General features: G+C 37.3%; 1 protein-coding gene across 1 annotated transcript in view; it reads right to left on the reverse strand.

Annotated features, from left to right (window-relative positions):
* The window catches only part of SV2C (synaptic vesicle glycoprotein 2C), a 123,200-nt gene that overhangs the window by 14,191 nt on the left and 87,108 nt on the right, over nucleotides 1-21,901 (reverse strand). The window contains exons 5-12 of the mRNA XM_033085228.2: nucleotides 17,233-17,366; nucleotides 16,986-17,075; nucleotides 11,936-12,046; nucleotides 9,963-10,051; nucleotides 9,444-9,608; nucleotides 6,625-6,758; nucleotides 5,389-5,592; nucleotides 4,383-4,542 (exon numbers count right to left, since the gene is read on the reverse strand). Coding sequence (XP_032941119.1) covers nucleotides 4,383-4,542; nucleotides 5,389-5,592; nucleotides 6,625-6,758; nucleotides 9,444-9,608; nucleotides 9,963-10,051; nucleotides 11,936-12,046; nucleotides 16,986-17,075; nucleotides 17,233-17,366 — 1,087 coding nt within the window. The remainder of the gene's footprint in view (nucleotides 1-4,382; nucleotides 4,543-5,388; nucleotides 5,593-6,624; nucleotides 6,759-9,443; nucleotides 9,609-9,962; nucleotides 10,052-11,935; nucleotides 12,047-16,985; nucleotides 17,076-17,232; nucleotides 17,367-21,901) is intronic.

Here is a 21,901-nt window from a genome sequence, read left to right on the forward strand (position 1 = left end):
TTAGGATTGTCTTTAAATAAACCCGGATACAGATTTTAGTATTGATAGGAGAAAAATACTAATGTCTTTTACAAAAATGTCAGAGAAAAGAAAGCTGGATGTTACTGAAAAGGAATTTTCCCTGTTGTAGTTTACTTCTGCTGCTGAGAAAGCTGTGACAAAGAAAAAATGCTTAGCTTCCTTTCATCCAAGGTCCATATAAAAATGGCAAGAGTCCAAACAGTTAAAAATAGAGGGATTATCCAAGCCTTTAGATTAAAAGAGCTTGTTTCCTGATTGCCACATATGTTCCTTCTTAGACCAGGTGCTTGTATTCCTACATAAAATACTTCAGACCCACTTCTTCACTGCTGATAAAATATCTAAAAACTTCATTATCCAACAGAGTGCTACGAAATGTATATCACACATATTTGTTATCCTTCTTGCCAGAGCTATTTACAAAAACAGCAAGTTAAAACAAAATTTTGCTAGAATTGATAATATGTAAAGCATTAAAACAGAGTTTCCAAATGTTCGATGGACAATTTTCTGATGTCTGGATATTTTATATTCTCTTAAAAAAATTATTACAGAAATACATATCATGGCTTGATCAATTGCAGTGCTTTATAGTGTGCAAGTAAAACTGTGGAATTTGCCTTCCTTCCTTGGACTGCTGTGAAAGGCATAGGTGTGGCAGGTCATGCCTTAGAAATTTTAACATTTCAGCAAAATGCAGTTGAACTATATCCACAGGATGAGAGTAGAAAATAGATGTCAGGAAATCTACTCTAAGTCATTTACTGCTGCTATGATTCAAAAGAATAGAAAGTTTCCCTTCTGACGTACACACCAATGCAAACTTGGACAAAAGATACTGTGAGAATGATATTTATTGCTCTGGGCATAGATAAAACCCTTAGGGTTCAAGAAAAAGTGAAAAAATTAAATTTCATGAACTGAAGATAGGAGACTTATTTCTTAATTATGGCCAAACCCTTATGAACTTTTTCTGGAGGCATTAAAAAAAAGGTAAAACAGGATGACTTAATTTTGTAGCTCACTTTGAATTCTTAGTATTCCCAGACAAGATTCAAACCCAGATCAGCCATACTAAAATGATGACTTGTTGGTTATCTGATTTATTCTCTGTATGGGAAATGATCTATTTCTATTCCATTTTCTATTTAGGTTTTAGTTATTTGTTGTACCATCTCCCTGATGAGAATCTTGGCTTATAATGCTGGTGCTTCCTAAGTTCACAAGAAGATACTTACCATTTATGTGAAAGTAAAAATTACATTTTAAAGTAATAAAAATGTCTTAATGCTCTCCTTTGGAGAATTTAAACTTTCTTCCATCCATATTTATATTACAGGTGGAGCTGAGGAACTGTGCAGAGTTATTGCAGGCCCCTTGGGCACACACATTACAACAGAAGCCATAATTACCTCATCACACAATTTTTTTTCCCTGCATCACTCTGCCAGTGCAGAGAACAAAGAGCGCTTGAGGGTAAAATATAGATGTAGTGAAGAAAACTTAGTTTCCCCCATCTGCTATAGAAGTTGGAAGATGCACTGTGAATAAGATTGGGAACTGCAACATGAGAAAAAAATTTCATGGTTAAGACTGCTGACATAAGAAAGGATAAAATCCCTACTCCTGTTGCAGAATTTGCATGTGATGCCAGCAAATCACATACAGCTAACAGAATGTTCTTTGAGCATGCACTTCATATTTTCTAAGTGCTCAGCTTAGCACCTTCAGGTTTATGTTGCTGGAGTGCTATGCTCCTATTGCTGTATCGAAGTTACACTTTCAGCCCATTCCTTCTTATATAATGCTCAGTGACTGGTATTTTTGGTGTCACACACTCCAGCCTACAGATTTCCTCTCCTGATGGATAGCAGAGACCATTGAGAAGATAAGGTAAAAGGCAATAGAAAAGACAAGAGAAAATATAAGTTATTTACATTCTTGATTTGTATTAATTTACTTGCTTATCAGAAATCACTGGTTTATGTCCAGCTATCATGAGTGTCTTTAAAAACTTGTGTATTGAGAAGTTTAAAAAATGGTACTATATTATAAAAATATTATTAATTACCTCATATGTATCATCTAGAAGACAGAAATGCACTTATCACCTGCATTGGTAATGTTATTTTCCATGTTAACACTACTTCATCATCTACCTGAGAACCATTTGAAATCTATGCATCCTTTAATATCTCTTACAGCAATTGTATAAACAAGCTGAGGTTTTATGAAGAAAATGAAAATAAAAGTTAACCTAAAATAGGCTAAAAATTTAGAAGTACTCATGAAGAAAACAGGAAAAATTATGTACTTACCTCAATTCCAGGGATCAGTAAACTAAAATGTAAATATGTAGATGAATGTGAATTCATAGAGAATCAAAATCTGTCAAGATTTTGAGGCAGCCATAACTGATGAAGAATAAACTGAAATGTGTGCCCTATATCACATAGACTGCACGTTGCCAAACTTTTCACCACACTCCTACCTGGCAAAAAGCCAGTGTGATCCCTAAATACCTAGAGTACCATTTATGAAACACCTTTCATGTTATGTTGCACAACACCAGCAAAGCCTCTGCAGTTCAGCGACTGGCTGGTCTCCAAGAGGAGGACAAGGAGGGGCTACCCAGTCCAGCCTCTTGTGCATGGTAGCATGAACCAGACTCCTTCTACCCACCTTTCTTTGAGCTCAACCTCCAGCTACCCTTTACTGCACATTTGTAGTTATTTCACTGATGGGCTGTAAGAAAACAGTAATAAACTCTGACAGAGTGAGCAAGGATTTTGTGCTTAGATTCCCTTTACAGGAGAATCTGGACACCAGTTTCAGGACCAGATTCACTCTGGATGCAGCCTTGTAGCAAAAGAGAGCATCATCTTAAGGATGAAGGATTTAATATGCAAAAAAATCAGGAAGCTTCGTGTTTCACATATGTTGAGAAAAGCTGTTCAGCCTACAGTTACTTCCAGAAGCTGGAAATTCCCAGCAAACTGTGGCAAGCTGTGCCTAGTTATGGGGACACAAGAGTCTGAGAAGGAAACCCAGGACTATCAGAGATGAGCAATGCTGGTTGTTAAACTGCAGCTAGTCTGGATAAAAAAAATAATCAGAGAATGCACAAAAGATGGCAATTTCTTCAGGATATTTATTAGAATTATATCATAGCATTTGGTTGGTGGAAAAATTCTCGCCAGAAGAGCAATTTCTTGAGGAATAATAAAAACACTAGCACTTAATATTAAAGCTTAGTGCTTGAGATTCATAAATAGCTTGGTATCATGATTCGATATAATTAGAGATGTGGATATCAATTTCTTTTTTGAAGAAACACAAAATTTTAAAATTACAATGAAATGAAAACAGAAAAGCTTGTCTACATTTTCTATATCTCTTCATGGATAACACCAAAGACAGTGTAACTCCTTTCCAAAAAATTATACTCGCCAGCGAGGCATCATGCATTTATAAACTGGAAATATTTTTCACTAGATTTCAAATATCCAGTAAATTACATAGTAATTAGCACTGCAAGAGGAGAAAGGACACAATGTTCTTTGTTAGGAATCTGAGCAAATTTACAATTATTTTCTTTAGAGATTTGATGGGGGAGAAGTATTCAAGGCTATTTAAGGTAGTGCAGCTTTTACATTTTTGCACTCCCCATACTACAGAATATGACTCAACAGTTCTTCCTTCAGTCCATTAAGTGACAAAAGGTCAGGATTAAAAAGTGCCCTGTATCTGACAAAAAACCTACCCATGTCACCTAGTGGCAATGCAGTATTTGAAAATTGTCCTGAGATTTTCTGCAAGAGCCCGGAAGAGTCAAGAGCAGTGTCCAAGATAATTTTTAACCCCTTAATGTACACTCCTAGTGGCCCTGCATGCAAATACATGGCAGACTGATTAGCAGCTCAGGGTGGTTCAGACAGTGATTTTTATCATTATTCTCACCATTTCACAGTTAACAGACGAGTGCAGATGTATTGCTGGTTTGGGCCAACTACAGCCTTCATATACAGTTAAACCACGGGAAACTCAAAGATACTCCATTACTGTTATCAGAAATACTACTCATTAACTGTGTTTTAAATGAGAATAGCTGTTAGATCTTCTGTTTTCTAATGAAATTACATTTGATGGTATTTTCCTGATTAGGTGATATTTGATGGAAAACACATAATAAATTGCTCAAAACCCCTCATTGTTTCCCTCTGCTTTTCATAAGACAAATTATTCTTTTGGTCCTCTCAAAGCATCTCTGCCTCTGTAAGGCTCACACAAAAAAATTTCTATTTGCTGTTTCTTCTGGTACATAGTATCAGTGAGGTTAGGAGAGGTGTATCTGCACATACCTTCTGTCTGTAGGATACAGCTCCACAGTAATGACATCTAGAGAGTTCCATGCTGAGATGGTGAGACCGTTGTAGAGGCACAGCATACCTATCATCATGGACTCACTGGTCCCAAACCACAGGAAAAAACAGCTGATGCCAGAAAGAACCATGGAACCACCTAGGTACAAGGCAGGTGAAACAAACATGTAGTGGACTTATATTTAAACAATAACCTTCATTTCATCTAGTATTTCTATGCACACGATAAATAAGTGGCATAAAGTAGCTAAATAAGTGACCCAAATGTTTGAGTTAAATCCAAAGTGACCTCCTGTACTGCTGAGGCCAGACAGAAAGACAAATGTTGAAGAAAGGAGGTCACAGGAAAAAATATGACTCCTCACATATCAGAATATTTCACAAAGTATTAAGCTGGAAGCCTGAGGAAAACGACCCCCATTACTCTTTGTTCATCATCTTTTGTAATTAACTGAAACCGTTAATATATTATAATAAAAATACTGTATTCATTTTATTGTATTTATATAGAGATATTGTCCTAGAAAATTAAGATAATGAACTACCACATAGTTATTTAAGTAAATTGAAAACAGACTTCTCATCGTAGACAATCCACAGGAGGTACCTTTCAACTGTGTTCCTATGCAAAATAGATAACACCTGATACTTTCCAGAAGCTGCTCTACTAGTTGAGGGTCACCTGTGCACACCTTACTATTCTTTCAGGTGGAGCAGAGATAAACCAGTGGTCATCAGTCTCCAAAATCTCATTCTAAATGCCTAGGTTATGGTCTTGTAATATCTGTGCGGAAGTGCAAGTAGGTGTGGCTATAGATCCCTATTTTCCCTACAGTTCCCAAGGCGGGGCTTTTTAAAAAAGTATTTGTAATGCTGCATAAATGACATATCTGCAGGAAGAATGTTTTTCATTTCTCTGAGCCAAATTCCTTGGAAAGAGGGCATGTTACTTTTGACGTTCCCTGTATCAAAATGAAGCCCCTACCTAGCATTGTTAACCGTCCTATTCTATCCATCAGGAGAGCGGACACAATATTTCCTGGTAACACTGCCAAAGTTCCCAGGAAATTAACAAAGTAGATCCAGTAGGCACTGTAGTCATCATCAAAAGAAATCTGGCATCCTGTCCTGACGTGAAAAAATGTGCAATTTATCAATTCACTGTCAACAAATTTATACTGCTCGAGATCTGTGGAAAGAAGAAAAAGAATAATTTCAGCTAACAGCCAACTCCATGTGCAACTTTTGATTAAAAACATTTCAAGTTCAAGCAACTTTAATGACAACTTGGAGCTTTCATAATTTTGCAAAAAGGGGACTCGTTACTGCTGTTAACTTTGATAGATTTTTATCTATCCAGAAAAATTAGTAAAACTCTTGTAAAAAACCAACTAAAGCCTGGAATTAGGAAGTTATATTACTGTATTTTACCTTGATTGGGCTGTATTTGGTTAAGGCCTTTCAGCACCAAGTCTTGCATAAAATGCACTAGGTATCCACAAGTTTCTATGACTCAGTCTTTCTCAGTATCAGACCTTCTATTTCCTGATTAGATTGTGCTCACTTCAGTTTGACTTCCTTTAAGTGAAATATTCCTGTAGAATTCAGTTTAAATTGATTTTTCTGAAAAGGCCTCATGGTCTTCAGCTTGTCCATGGATGAGTTACTCTATGTAATTAATCCTTCTACCAATACCATTCCAGAGAACTGTCCCTATATTCCTTTTTTTCCCATTTCTCATCAGCCCTGTAAGCCTGAACCAAGAACACCTTCATTCCACATAAAGGTCATTACTTGCTCTGAAACCTAGATCTATTACCTTTATTAGCTACAGGAAAGCGGGAAGAAGTGCTCCATCTTTCCAACAAACTTATTTTGTCATGTTCTAATTTCAGTTATGTTTTGTTAAACTGGAGGAAAAGCAAGTTTAAACATATGAAAATGTGGATTAGTATTTTTGACACATTGCTTAGGAGATTGGGAATTATTATAGACTAGGTAATTTGAATCCTAAACTCAGATTCCCCTGCCACATCAAGCACAGTGAACAAAGTATTTCACCAGTCCCTTTTGGTCTAAGTAAAAATACAAGCCAGTTGCTTTCTATGTATTATTAGTCCTTATAGGAGGACTTCTTTTATGTCTTACTACAAATCCAGAAATTATAAATGTAAGATGAAAGCATACAGCTGACCAATAGGCATTTGAGGCTTTCTCAAACCTGTATTGTAGAAGGTGGTATTCACGAAAGTACAGTTCCTGAAGTATGTGTTCAGTGAAGTAATGTCTTCAAAAACACAGTTCTTAAAGAGTGAATCTTCAAAGGTTACTGATTTAAACTTCATCATAATAAACCTGCCCAATATAAAGAATTGCTGTCAATCTACCTTCATAGTTTCAAAATAGCAACAGATATAACTATTTAGATCTAAAAAATCTCAACCCCAGTAACAATGATTCCTTTGATGCCTTTTGCAGATGTGATTAATGATTAACTCATTCTAGAATACTATTGTTCAGAAGAAGAATTAGTAAGACAAATAGCTCCACATAGTTATTGGCCCAAACTAGTAATATAATTTATTTGGTAATATTTATGTTGTTACTTGTCCTTAATCATCAATCAAAACCAATGTCATGACATTCTTGAGACAGCCTTGTAAAATCACAATTGCTATTAATTTGACATTACACTTGTAAAAGGGAGAAATTCAGTCCCTGGGAATAAAAAAGCACTTCTTAATACCAACAAGCTGGAAAGAATGGATTTTTAAAATAATCTTTATTTGTCAGAGGAACACACTGTTTACTGGGTTAGGCTCGAATGCATAACATAATGATATTAAAAATTGTTTTCACAAAATAGTTATTACATGAATAAAAAGTTACATTGCCAGTTACACAGCTAAACATCTAACTGTAAGTAGGTCCTCATGAATCCTGTGCCAATGGATGCAATTGCAATTATAATTACTGTGTAAATAAAACTGGCATAAACAATTTGCTGGTAGTTTTTTTTATTTCTGAATATCCTCCTTCCTACTGAATCCCATTTAACACCTGGGTGTTATCAAAATATTAACAGAAAAAGTCACTGACAAATTATATTAAGTACAGTAACTTTCTACCCCAATGTCACTAGACAAAAGCAATGCTTTTCTGAGTCATACTTTTTTAGTAGAATTCTACCAAATAACATGATTATGCTAACAACAGCAACCACAGTAAAGATGTGGAAATCCATGATTATTTTTGTGGTATCTTTTATTTCACATGAAGGTGTGGGGGAAAAAGGCAGTTTTTTCTTCCAAACATAGACCCAACTGTATTCTAATCAAACCTGGTGTCATTAGCTAAGTATTTTTCTATAAGAAGAGTAACAGTAGGAATAGGAACACAAAAAATATACTATCTACAAAGGAGCAGGAATTAAACTCTCTCACAAAAAAATTTGTTGGGACCACATTTTTATGAGAAAGTAGAGAAAAAGCCGGTAGAATTTGTCACAGTAAGTGACTTAGTAACTAACAAATTCTCCGTTTGTATTGGTCAGAAAAATAGTGTTTTCAGTCCATTAGTTTTAGTTAGTATATAATTTCTCATTTGTGACAGACTGATTAAAATCAGGCTGGAGTTACTCATTATCATTTTTCATAGAGCACTTTCCATTCTAAAATGTAGAGTTTCAGAGGAGAACAAAGAAAATACAGTGATTAGTCAGTTGAAACAGAAATGACAGACTACATTCTTCTGATGCACTTTTTACCTTTGGACAGGAAGTATGTGACTACATTAAAATTGGTGTCACAATGATTTGAACTAAAACCCAACAGGAAAGCAATGTATTAGAAAGTCAAGTATTGATGGATCTTCTCATTAAGAAAGAACATGAAGGAAACAATGCGATTGAGGGTGAGCAGGGTATTGAAACATTTATGAAGGAAAGATATCTAATGGGTTCATACCTCTTGGAAAATGCTTTGTGAACCCCAAATAACTGTCAGGGGAGTATTAAATTTGCACATTTAAAAGAGTAAATTATTGATCTAGCATGAATTAATGTTAGATTTAGTGTTTTACAAGATACTATTCTGTTAAAATTGATACAGTTATTGACAGTTCTTATATTTTAGAACATCTGCATTCTGGAATTTGGAAACTATGGCTAGGCTAAAAGTTAAATAACTGCTGTTTTTTTCTTCAATGCATAAACCTTCAACTATGTCAAAACTCAAGTACTACTGCTACTACTACTGCTACTACTACTACTACTACTACTACTACCACCACCATTAAATCATCACAAAATAATCAATTTTATTCACTTACTTACAGATTTTCCTGTGGAAATAATAATTACTCATTATTGTGATTTCCAGCAGACCATTCACATGGTTGCTCTGTACATCTCTTAATAGAAACCAGATACTTAAACCATCTGTGTTTAATTATCCCCTAAGTTATCTAGTTATTTGTGAAGTCCAGATATAGCCTTAATATATTTGCCTTTGGCTAAAAAAATCACAAAAGGCATTTCCAGAGGGTTGTTTCCCATTTTAGAGCTGTTGATGCTTTTTATTGGTTTACAGTAATGTTTAGCTTTCATTTTTCTGTGATAAGATCCTAACCTCTCAATGTTCAGCCTTTTCACAGAAGTATCTTTCATCAATAAAAAAAGAACCAGCAACAGAGATGAAAGGACATATTTTCCCAACCCCCTACAATACACTGCGTATGTTGGATCTGAAAACCTTTGAATCCCACTGTGAAAGGAAGTAAAATTGACGTAGGCTTTTTGGTCTGTTTTGCAAGACGACAAGGAAGCTGGGTTTGCATGGTGAATCCTCGCACAGGAACCACCAGGGCATGTACATTTCTCCCCATGCTCATGAGTCATAAGGAATTAACAAATAAATATTCCCTAAAAGGTAACAAAACCATCTCTCATTATCTCATGGAAAAAATTGGGTTATTAGGATGAGCTTTAAAACATGTATCTGTTTATTCTGACTGAGCCAAGATATTAGGAAACGTCTAAACCTGTCATTGATGTATTCTCCATTGCTGTGAATCTGATTTTCCAGTGTGAAGTTGAAGACAAAATGTGAGACCTCTTCATTGCGGAAATGTTTCACTCGGGATGCATACTCGTCTGACTGCAGATGTTTAATGACATCAGGAAACCAGACAGATAAGCCATAGTAGCTGTGAAAAAGCAGAAAAACTTAAGGCACCAATCTCACTCATTCAGAAATCTGTGCAAGGTATGAATAAGCAGCTCCCTTGGCCACTTAGGTGATGGAGCAGTTACCCCATCAGAATAAAATCCTTCATAATATAAAATTATTGAAAGATGCTGATATCAGAAGACAACAGTTTTTCAAAGAAGGTATTCCTGATGAGTCAGGTTTGCAACTAAGAACAGACTAACTGACAAATGCAACATTTTTGTGAAAGATCCTAAATAAAACAGATGATCATAGTGTTAGAAATTAACATGCAGATAATTTTTCTGTCTGTCACGACTATAAAAAAGGGTTTAATCTTAACCACTCTTACCCAAAAGACAGGGTGAACCACACAGCTGTAAGTTTGATTGTATTATCCTTCACTGGGTAGTTGAAGCATCTCATAAATGTCAACCAAATCTGTAAATCATTATGAAACACATTTATTTACATATCTTGACTTACTTTGAACAGTTTTCTTAAAGGCTAAAAGATATTTGATTTTTGCTTTCTTGCTTCTTCAGGGCAGGAGAGAGAGCAGATCAGCCCTCTGGCTACACTTCTTTTGGTGCAGCCCAGGTTGTGATTTGCTTTCTCAGCTGCAAGAACCTATTGCAGTCTCATATCCAGTTTTTGGAACCAGTGTGGACTGTGTACAACACTTTGACTTTATTTCAACCACCTCAAACTTTCTTCAAACTTTCCTAATCTCTAGACATCTTCATTTTACTTTATCAAATTAACTAGGGATTTTCTCAGAAATGCTTTCTTCTCACTTTCCAGTATCAGACTCCATAATTAAATAGGGATACAATCAGAGTTTGATCTATTGTAACCTACCATGGCTAGAAATTGATGCCTCAACTATGTGAGCAGAAAGTGGGACCACCCCAAGGTCAGGGACACTATAGTGGGAGTGACTGAGAATGGTGTTCTCATCTCTGTCCCTCTCTCCACAGAAGGGAAGTTCCGGGAAGGGAAGGGAAGTTCCGGGAAGGGAAGTTCCGGGAAGGGAAGGGAAGGGAAGTTCTGGGAAGTTCCGGGAAGTTCCGGGAAGGGAAGTTCCGGGAAGGGAAGGGAAGTTCCGGGAAGTTCCGGGAAGTTCCGGGAAGGGAAGGGAAGGGAAGGGAAGGGAAGGGAAGGGAAGGGAAGGGAAGGGAAGGGAAGGGAAGGGAAGGGAAGGGAAGGGAAGGGAAGGGAAGGGAAGGGAAGGGAAGGGAAGGGAAGGGAAGGGAAGGGAAGGGAAGGGAAGGGAAGGGAAGGGAAGGGAAGGGAAGGGAAGGGAAGGGAAGGGAAGGGAAGGGAAGGGAAGGGAAGGGAAGGGAAGGGAAGGGAAGGGCCAATCTGTTCTTGGAGGTCCCAACACGCATATGCAGTGACAAAAGTGCTCTGACCCAGGGTCTAGTCTAGTGAGATAACAAGAAGTGAGCCAACAGAGTTCAACTCCTTAAAAGCTGATCTAGTATGATGCCAGACCATAATATTTCAGTCTTCAAATGCTCCACTTTTGATTAGTAATTGTAAAAGTAGACAGTTTCTGGATTTTTTTCTTTTCCCTGGGGAAAATGTGACTTTTTCTAACAACATAATTTTGAGACAAACCTTGGTTTGCAACACTTCATCATACTTCTAGAGAGCTTGAAATGACATATTTTTAATAGCTGTGAAAAGACAGTTTTGAACTTCTAAAAAATTAATTAATGAGACCTTTTAAAATTTTCATTGCAAGGCTCAAAGGTTCTGTGTAATTTTGGTTAAACAGAAAAGGCAACAAAATTATAAGAAGGTGCAGTCCCAGCAAGGCGGTATTAAGATATTAAAATAGTTCTAAATACTTTTTCTTGTAAAACATTAGACATACCTTAAAAATACGTGCAGATACAATGCCTTATAAAGGTATTAATTTACAAATTTATTAATGAATCTATAATTTTTAACTAATGTGCCTTGTGTTCCTCCTGATCATTTTTCATCTCCTCATGTATCATGCTTCCATGCATATATATTGATGCACATCCTCAATACATAGTTATTTTGTGCTGTTTATGAATAACACTTTGTAATTATTTGCTATCACTTCTGTGAGGACCAATGCAGTATTTTTCTCCTCTGAAGCTGATTCACCTGCATTTTTTCTGAGTCAGGGAACCAAAACCTTACACTGGCTCTTGATTCCCTCAGTTGCATGGGAAATGTAGCATTGCAGCTATGAACAGCAGGAGCTCAGCAAATCCATCTCATTTCTGAAAGTTAATTAAAAAGGAAGAAGGTAATTACAGAATGAACAGAGATGTTGTTACTTACACCATACAGCTCTGTGCGGATTCTTACAAAGCACCTCCTGTACCAAGTTCCAGTATCACTCTCTATTTCTATGAGCTCATCTATCTGCTTAGGTGTTTTGATTCTGGTAACCTAGAAATATAAACAGAACAAAATACTTGTAGTTTCTGGAATAATGAATTGCCTATGGAGGAGTATTGGCGGGGTTTATCACACCTCATCCACTAAAAATGAGCAGAGACTCAACCTGTGTCTACACTAGACATGCTTTAGATTTATAAAGGAACAATAACACATTGTAATGAGAAAATCTTTATGGATGCAACTGTTTCAGAAAATTCTATGTTCAGGGTGTGCAGGAAATACATTTTTTCTGGCTACAATAAGTTGTTGCTGTCATATTCTCCTAGAGAGTTATTGTATATACCTCTGATGCCACAAAGGATAAAACATTAATTTAAATCACCAGTTAACTATGCCCAGAATTTGCCTTCAAAAAGTTTTTGACTTGCTATCATAACATTGGAAGTCTTTGGATTAAAGACACAGCAATGAAAACAGAAGTATTCAAAATGTCATGAATTAGTAGTTGGACAATCTTTTAATTATTTTGGGTTTTTTTCTAGTGTTAAACGGAGAACTTAATGAAAAGAGAAGAAGTGAGGTGGAATGATCTGGAACTACACATGTTATTGCTGTTAAGAACAATGATCTATGTATCTAAAGTGAAATGAGATAAACAGACATCAGGGGAAAATACAGAATTACAGAATTACATGATGGAGACTGCAATGCATCCTACAATGCTAATTTTTACTTTTACTCTCATGTGTAGCAGAACCAGGGTGTGTTACATGGTCTTTCCAGATACTTATACTACTGTATAGTTTTTGTTTTAGTTTCTGCTCTGGTCCTGGCTTCATAGTGATATCACAAAAGGTAGTGTATTCATCCACAGTTTATTTTAAAAGAAGATGAGCAAAGAGCAGAAAGAAAATTAATAAAATGGGGAAAGGGACTGACACAGAAGAAAGGAGGAGAGCAAGAGAATATGTGTTCAGTATTTGGCTGCAGTTTCTAAAGTTAGATATAACTTGTGTTTCTTAACAGAATGAGGGCACCCTTCCCACCCCCACCTCCAATGTATCACAGTGGATTACAGGACAACAGGGAATAGCAATATTGGTGATAAGGCTCAGGTTTTGAACCCACTGCATTTACAGATGTATACTGTTTGAGATGCAACAGTAGGCTCATGCCATGAACAAGAATATAGAAAAACCCACTAAGCAGTTTGAGGTATAACTACCCTAATTTCTGAAGTATTACAGCTCACTGCTTTGCCAGATCATGACTTTATCAAAAGCCTATGCCTTCCTGTCATGTCTCATCCAATAATCCTGTCTACATCATTCCACTGATTTCAAGCCTTTGTTAAAGAGCTTTCAGGAAATGTGTTATATATGTGATATCTCCTACATACAGAAATCCTTACATACCACACCTCTGGACAGAAAAGGGATGCTTTTTGAATCCCACTCTTGCAGGCTCAAGGAAAGCATTTTCATCATAGTGGGCACCTGACTCAGAGCTTGGAGACTGGGGGAAACATATTCATCCTAGGGCCACTGTATGTGACGGGGGAAAAAAGTTCTCTGGCCTTAGTGGTTCTTTAACATATGAAAAGTCCTATTGAGTCAGTATAATAGTCCATCTGGATCATGCAAATTCGGTGTATGAACAATGAATAAAAATCCCAAACCCAGAAAAGAAAACCTATTTTAATGAAAATGATGCTTCTGTTTAAAAGCAATGGTTAGAAATATTCAATGTTTTAAATTAAAAAAAAATCAAGACTTGTTGCAAAAACAAATATTTGCAGGAAAAAGACTTAATACATGGTAATTGAAAGTGGAGAAAATGTTAATGTTAATGATGCAAAGCTTTCTTCTTTTCTTTTTTTTTTCCTTAGATATTTAAACCAAGAGATCTGAAAAATAGGTATTTTTAAAACCCAGGAAGATAATAAAGCATGTACATAAACATCCAACTTTGGTAGCTCCATGATTGAAGATAATATAATTTATTGGTGTCTGTTATTGTCACTGCTTTCAGGACAAATTCTTCAAAGTGTGAAGAGTCACCCTCTCTATTAATTCAGGAACCAGAATACTCCATTTCAGATTACAGTAATTTCATGATTATAAGCCACACTGTTTTGACTAAAATTTTGCTCCCACCCTGGAAATGCGGCTTACACTCAGGAGCGGCTAATATGTGAAAAATTTTCTGAAATTTCCAACCCCGGAAGTGCAGCCGAGGTGCCAAGCTGAGCACCTGCCAGTAAAACCCGGGGTTACGCCATTGTTACAAATTGGTTACTCTGTTACACGGCGGGTGGCGGCGGGCTCCGTGCTGGCAGTGTTGGGGAGGGGGGAGATGGGGGTTCCCTCCTTCAGGCAGCACAACCCGGGGGAGAGGCGGGGCACTCCGTGCTGCCATCCCTGTAGCCCGGGGGGGAAGCAGGGGGCTCCCACCCCCGCCTGCCGTCGCTGCAGGAACTGGAGGGCTCCTTCCCCTTCTGCTGCCACCGCTGTGGGTGCCAGAGGGCTCCGCCCGCGCCTGCTACTGCGGGGCAGCGCTGAGCTGGGGCGAGTGAGCCCGGCAGCAGCGGCGGCCGGCCCCAAGCAACCCCACCAAGCAGCCCCACCGAGCTGGGCCACCCAGCCCCGTCGGCAGCCCGGAGCGAGCTGAGCCTGCACGGCCCGAGCCGAGACAGTAAACCCCACAATTCTGTTACTACTTGGCAACTTTGTTGCACACGGGTTTTCTCTGCAAACGACAGAGCGGCTTATGATCAATCAGGTGTGGCTTATGTATGGACAAAGAACGAAATGTTGCCGACACCCAGAGATGCGGCTTATAGTCAGTGCGGCTTGTAATCGTGAAATTACTGTAGCTCTAAATCTAACTGGTTGTCATTTGATGCCGTCTCTTTCTAAAGGCTTGAAGAGAATCCCCTCAATAATATGAGTAACAAGAATAAACATAGCAAAATAATTATTTTTAAAAGCTTCTAGAAAAATATTAAATCAATATTATAAGGAAAACGCATAAAAGAAAATCACACTAAAACTATGGGTGCAATGGAGAAAAATTTAGAGTCTGTGGAGTCAGAAAACATACTATCAAAGTGTGTCTGATGAAACTAACAACATGAAGTGGAAGAAAATAGTAAAGCATGAGTCATAGAATGACATTGGATAAGCAGAGGATGAGTATGGAAAGTTTAGGAGAAGTAAGTGAATAAATTACTGAGACAAAATGTCACAATATTGAGGACTAACTTAGAAAAAAAAGAAACTAAAAGGATATGTCAGACAAATTATGCATAAGTTCTTTGCTTTCTGAATTTTATAAGATGAAGTGCTGATGTACAATAAGAAGAGAATGATTCATTTTGTAATTATATTAGTGCAAGCTAAAAATAGGGATGTCTATATATGTCTAACCTTGACACACAGCACAGTGTTTCTAATCTCAACTTGATATATGGAGTAGAATTTTCATTATGCTCAAAGCAGAAACTGGAAAAATTAATGACCTATCAATTTACAAAAGTAACTGTAGATGAAGTGGCTGAGACACCATTGAGACACCGGCTTGTTAGATCACAAGAGCTGGAAACAACAAGCATGTGCTTTGTTTTCCTCTCCACAACTGCTTTAGGAGGTGATTGCGATTACGTCAAAGTGACGTGAGAGGCTTATCCTTCCTCCCACATTTTCTCCTAGCACATTTCTCTCTTCTTCCTTTGCCTAAACCAATACTAAAGGGGGACAGGATGAGTGCTGTGGCTTACTGTGAAATCAGTCAATGAGTATCAATAGTAGCAGAAAAAAGTCCCCTGGAGTCACCAGGAGCAGGCATATTCTGTCTGAAGGCAGCTCAAATCACGAAGACCCAATTGTGAAATTATACCATAGCTATATGGTGTTAGTCAAATCCCTTTACTCATAAATTAAATCAGAAAATAAAATATTAGATTAAGTGGGATAAGGGGTAGGTCACCAGTGTACCAATAAACGTGGATTTAACACGATAAATGTGCTAACCAGGTTTCTTTCAAGTTAAATATAGGAATTCTTGAGCTTTTTTGTGGAATGGTTTAAATGGAAGCAATGGAAACTAAATCCAAGGAAGCAAACTGCAACTCTCAATGGAATATAAGTTATTTGGTCAGATGGTCATTCCTCAAGAATGCCTGCAAATGCAGAACCTTTAAGAGGATTTCTTAATTGAGTTATATGTGTCATACAGTAAGAAGAAAACTTCTGGAAGAGGAAAAACATCCTGTACATGGCTCTGAGGGAGCAGAGTGGACATACTGCCACAGCACTGCTCAAACTGGAGAGGCTGACTGGATTCCAAAGCAAGAAAGTGCTGTTTGACCCTACTGTATCCCAGAAGACAAGATTGTTGTGCATAGTCTTCATAAATAATGAAGATGCCATTAAAAAAATCCGTTTTTCAATTGACAATTTCTCCTCCAGCAGAAACAACCAATCAATACTTTAAATAGGGTTTTATAATTAGACTTAACAGAATGAATTTTGGGAATATTAAATATTCAAAATTACTATTTCATTGAAGGAAAATGTAGTTTTTAAAACCATTCTTTTACCTGATAAGAACGGAAAAAAGTTCCGAATCCTGAAGTCACAACAGCTAACTAATTTGGACTTCTGTGTGCCTATTGTTATTACTAAGGGTGAAAACTTAATAAATAAATGGATGGAATCAACTAACTATGTTGGTACATCAGATAAAATCATTGTGCTGCATCTTCAAACACCCATGAATATCCTGGCCAAAGGTTGATTTCTTAGCAGGCATTGTACATGTAACAATTTCAGTAGGAATTTGCAACTCTTTTTATTTAGGTATTTAGAATGCAAAAGATTGTCTTAGCCATTTAGAGTATTAATATGGATTGCTTAAGCTGTCCAGACCTCACCAGTTGGGAGGCTTGCTACTGTGATAGGTAATTAACTCTAAAAGCAATACTCACAGTGAAGACTTTCTCTGGCTGACCACGAGCGCGCATGTTTGTGTCGTGAATTTGCTTGAGTATCATCCAAGCCTCATCATGTTTTCCAACCTGAACGTCAGAAAAAAATATTTAAGTGGAGTATATATATAAAATAAGTTACTCACTATATAATCTACTCACTGAATAATCTAAATGCATGTTTAGTAGATGTCATGATATTAAAAAGAATAATTTTTACTGGAATCTAGAGACTGGGAAATTATACCTCCAGCAGGAACCGTGGGCTTTCCGGCATAAAGGTGAGGGCAACCACAGAAGAGACACAAGGTAGTGCACAGACAATCACAAATACTCGCCAGCTGTGGAACTGGTAGGCAGAGCCCATGCTGAAACTCCATCCTGTGGAAGCAGAAATTCACAAAATGTAGACAAATAAAGAGTATTATACATGTTATCTTATATATACTGCTTCTTGGAGATGAAAAATTATACCTATATTTAAATGAAGCCTGGTTGATATATTTCCACAAATATTGATCATCTGAAAAACGGTTTTACATTATGACTGTTAGCCTTTTGCATACGACTAATCATGCTGGAAAGTACAGTAATTTCACGACCATAAGGCGCACCGGACTATAAGGCACATCCCCTGGGAGTTGGCAACTTTTGCAACTTTGTAGATCATATAAGGCGCACCGGACTACAAGGCACACTATTGTTTTGCAGTGAGAATCCGTGCGGCGCGCAACAAAGTAACGAATTACTGTCAGGTGCTCAATTTGCAAACATTTTTCAAAGATCCGTGCAGCCTTTAAACACAGTGCCAGGCGCCCTCCCCGTGCAGAGGGCCCTGGTACTCCCGCCCGCCTCCGGCGCCGGCTGACATGGCTCATGGCGACTGGCTGCCACCGCGCGGCCACACTGTGTCCCAGTTTCCCCTCGGCCGGTGGCGGTACCGCTTCTCAGCGCTTTCCCGCGGCGCTTTTTCGCTGCTTTTCTGCGGTGCTTTTTCGCCGCTTTTTGGTGCTTTCCCACAGCGCTTTTTCACTGTTTCTTGGCGCTTCCCCACAGCCGCACCGCTTCCCCCTGCTTCTCCCCAGCTGGTGGCTGCGCCAGTTCCCAGTTTCCCCCACCCAGTGGCCACGGATCCCGCAGTTTCCAACTCCCCCTCAACAGCCGGGTCCCAGCTCAGCTCGCAGATCGCACTTCTGGGTTCGCAAATTTCCAAACTTTTACATCAGATAAGGCGCACCAGACTATAAGGCTCACTTCCACATTCAGGGGAAAATTTTAGTCAAAAGGGTGCGCCTTAGAGTCGAGAAATTACTGTAGTTGCATTATGGATGAAAGACTTCCTTATGAAGGGATGAAGAAGCTTCTTTAAATTCTCTTAGAAAAATTTCTATTAAGATAGTTATGTGACCCAAACAGGAAGAGCATCATCATGCATAAGAATATATATACAAAGAAGTAGTTTTCTGTGAACAATGGAAGTGGAGACACTTAAAAATCTACACACAAATCATATGTTTTAGGGAATTGCATAGATTTCCTTAACGTTAACTTTTTCTACAGAGTTGATTTCAATACTCTTAATAATAATCACCAAGGTGAAACTGAAGGGCTGGTAACTTTTTAACAAAATATCTGGTTGGTTGGTATATTATGAATGGATTATTGAAGTGTTATAATTGTAAGAGAACTAAGAATTTATCTTAAGAAAGAGAAAAGTATTATTTGAGTAACTACCTGGCCTTTCATTCTGGCTTTAGTATAGCAGAAATTTTCAAGTAAAATTTTCAAGGATAACTCATTAAAAGGTGAGTGGAAGATAAGAATAATGGTAAAGGACAGAAGAGATTATTGGAAGGAAATGAAACTTTGGGTAATGAAAGAACTGATGTACTGGATAAATCTATTATTTGCTGCCTGATTTTTCTAGGCAAAAGACATAGTTAATTAAATCTCTATGAATATCAGTATACAACTTGTAGGACTTAGTACCAAATGGCCTATTAAATGGTTCTCTAAAGGAGGCATTTATGTGAGAAATATAATGCACTTTGTTTTTTAATGTAAAGATTCTATGTTATGGATCATAAACACATTACTGGAAAAAAATTTCTTTCTCATATTAAAATACTTACATTCTACCACACGAAAAATACAGTCAACTCATGATCTATTTTTACTCTTTATCAATTTTTTGGTGAAATATCTTGATCAGCAGATGTGGGAATGTGTTTCTGGTATCCTACAAACTTCTTATATTCCTGAAATTATTCAGTTTGCTCTACAGCCATTTAGCACTGCCACCTTTACCTCATGGAGAAAGGGATAAAAATCAATGAGTATTGACAATGATCTCGGAATCCCATGCTACTTTTTTTTCAAGTGAGGCTCCATATGGATATACTTTACTGCTCAAAATGTCCTTCCAACTTAACAAGGATGTCTAAAAATTAATGTTAAATTTTATTCCAAAATAAAACCTAATAAACATGTAAATAAAACAAAAACTTAAAAGTGCATTAGTATTCACTGTTTATTGATTTTTGGAAAATTAATAAACATTTTATCTCATAGAATTTCAAGTTTTAAATATTATGTGTGCATTTTACATTTAAATTGTGAGGGGGAGGAAGTGAAGAGAGGTTTACAGTATTAATGAAGCAATTAGAGATCACACCTGTATTTTGGATATTGTGTACATATTTTGTTCTAATAATTAGAATTGTATTCTTCATTACATGATTTAAAGTATAGAAAAAAATCACCTGATGCGGGATTTGCAAAATAATTTTTCATTGAAGTGAATCTCTGGGCAACTGTGCAACTCCTAGTGTTGCAGAGAAGGCAGCACAAGATGGGAATTTTCATCTTTCAGAATGTTCAGTATCAGTCAAGGTTACTAGAAACTGTTCCAGAAATACACAAAGATACTGATATAATTAGGCAATCTGCCTTTCACAGCTCCAGTTTATGTTTTATGAGATTGACCTGTACAAAGGGCAGTTCTGCAGTAAATGAAATCAACCTGGCTTTATACCTGTTATAAAGCAGCAGTAACATCTTGAGCTCTGTAGCCAGTCCTGGAAAATGCTCTTGGTGATTTATTTATGGTTGTCATTTAGTAATACAAGTGAACTGTTCTACACTTAATTAAAAGCAATACATGCACTGTTCATTCTGCTGCCATTGTGACAACCTACCAAACATCTTTTTTACTCCTCAAAATACCTGAGGGACACATCAAGTGAAATGTTCATTATAGTTTTTATTGCTTTTGTTCCATCTTTTTCATTATGCACTGTATTAGCTGCTGCAATTCATCTTGTGATTTAATATATCTACTGAATTAATGGTAAAGAGGAATGTCAAGATTACAAAAAGTGATTTGTAGAAAAAATCCTGGAGCTGCAACAGAGCTTTCTGGAGGTTGTTCCTTTCATCTATTCCAGCACTAGATCAGCAAAACTAACATGTATTTCAAATGCACAGCAAGTTTGGATTAATTTTTATATTTAACACATCCTTTTTCCCCAGGTCATGAGCTAATCTGGATAATGGAGCCATTAGAGCAGCTCTGAATTTAGCTCACAAAGTGGCTTTCATTCCTTTTGTATGCAAGTCTTGAAACTAAATGAAATTGTGTTCTTGGCTGTAAGTCAATCTTCTTCCCTGATTTATGGCAAAACAGCAAAGGCAGAGCAGCCCTACACGGCTGCATTCAGTGCACTGCTCAGCAACCGGAGCCAACCTTCACCCTTGCTCCCTGGCTATGCTGTATTTGAGTCATGAATCTTGAGAATGGGGGCCAATGTTTTACGTATTGCAAAACATTTGGTCCAAATGCATCTTGGGAGTAATGTACTGTAGAGGACCCAAAACCTGTGATGGCTGAATCTGAAGCTGCTGCAGGAACCTTTGTGCTAAATACCACCCTCCTGCTCTCCTGGCTGCTGGAAAAGCCCAAGTGAATCATAGACATGGCAATTTATGATTAGAGAAACACAGAGGCACACAGCAGAGCAAAATCAAAATGTACGAGATGCTGATCTGTATCCAATCACCAATTTATGGGTCAAGCACAATGTCAACAAAATCTTGTCTCACAAAACATCATGCCATCAGCTCCATAATGTTAATAGATCAAAAGGATATAATAAAATTCTTGCTCCAAAGGAGAGAAAAGAAAATTTGCCATAGACTTTCTAAATATTTATAGAGGGAAACCTGTCCACATTACGATTACTTTTCTGAATGTGTAATACTTGATAAATGGTAAGTATCTTCATGCACAAGGATCCTCTCCTACAGTAGACAAGCCACTAGAGAACAGATTTATGGAGATTATTTGCTTAACTTTCCACAATAAGGAATGCAAGGAACATGATAGGTGCCCACAGACTCTGTATAAACACTGGTTGGCAAGGAGACAGTTCATATATACCAGAGGAATAAAGGTGTGAACACCTTTCTAAGACACTAAGGTTGGCAAAGAAAATCCAATCAAATATTATGATTTTATGGCATGGTTAGCTAAAGACTGAGCATTTTGACATTTTTGTTAGTCGTTCAGTAGGAATAAGAGGAACTATGGCAGTGTCATAAATTGCCAAAATCTGATTTTTCATAGATTTCTGTCTTTTACTAGATCAAAGGAGGGAGTAGATGCAGAAACGTACTTAAAAACTACAGATGGGGGAGAAAGAGGAGCAATGAACTTACAGTAATTCCTAGACTTCAGAGATTCTTCCAAAGAATAATTTACATGATTTAATAACTTTTCTTATTTCTATTTTACCACATAACTTTTGGCCAGAAGTTAGCTTTCTAGCCTTTATTCTCAATGGTTTTGTTTGAAATATTTATGGTAACCAAGAAACACTATTGCTCTAAATTGTCACTTGATGGCACTGTTACCGTAC

The sequence above is a fragment of the Catharus ustulatus genome, chromosome Z (assembly GCF_009819885.2).
Source record: "Catharus ustulatus isolate bCatUst1 chromosome Z, bCatUst1.pri.v2, whole genome shotgun sequence".
Taxonomy (NCBI): Eukaryota; Metazoa; Chordata; class Aves; order Passeriformes; family Turdidae; genus Catharus; species Catharus ustulatus.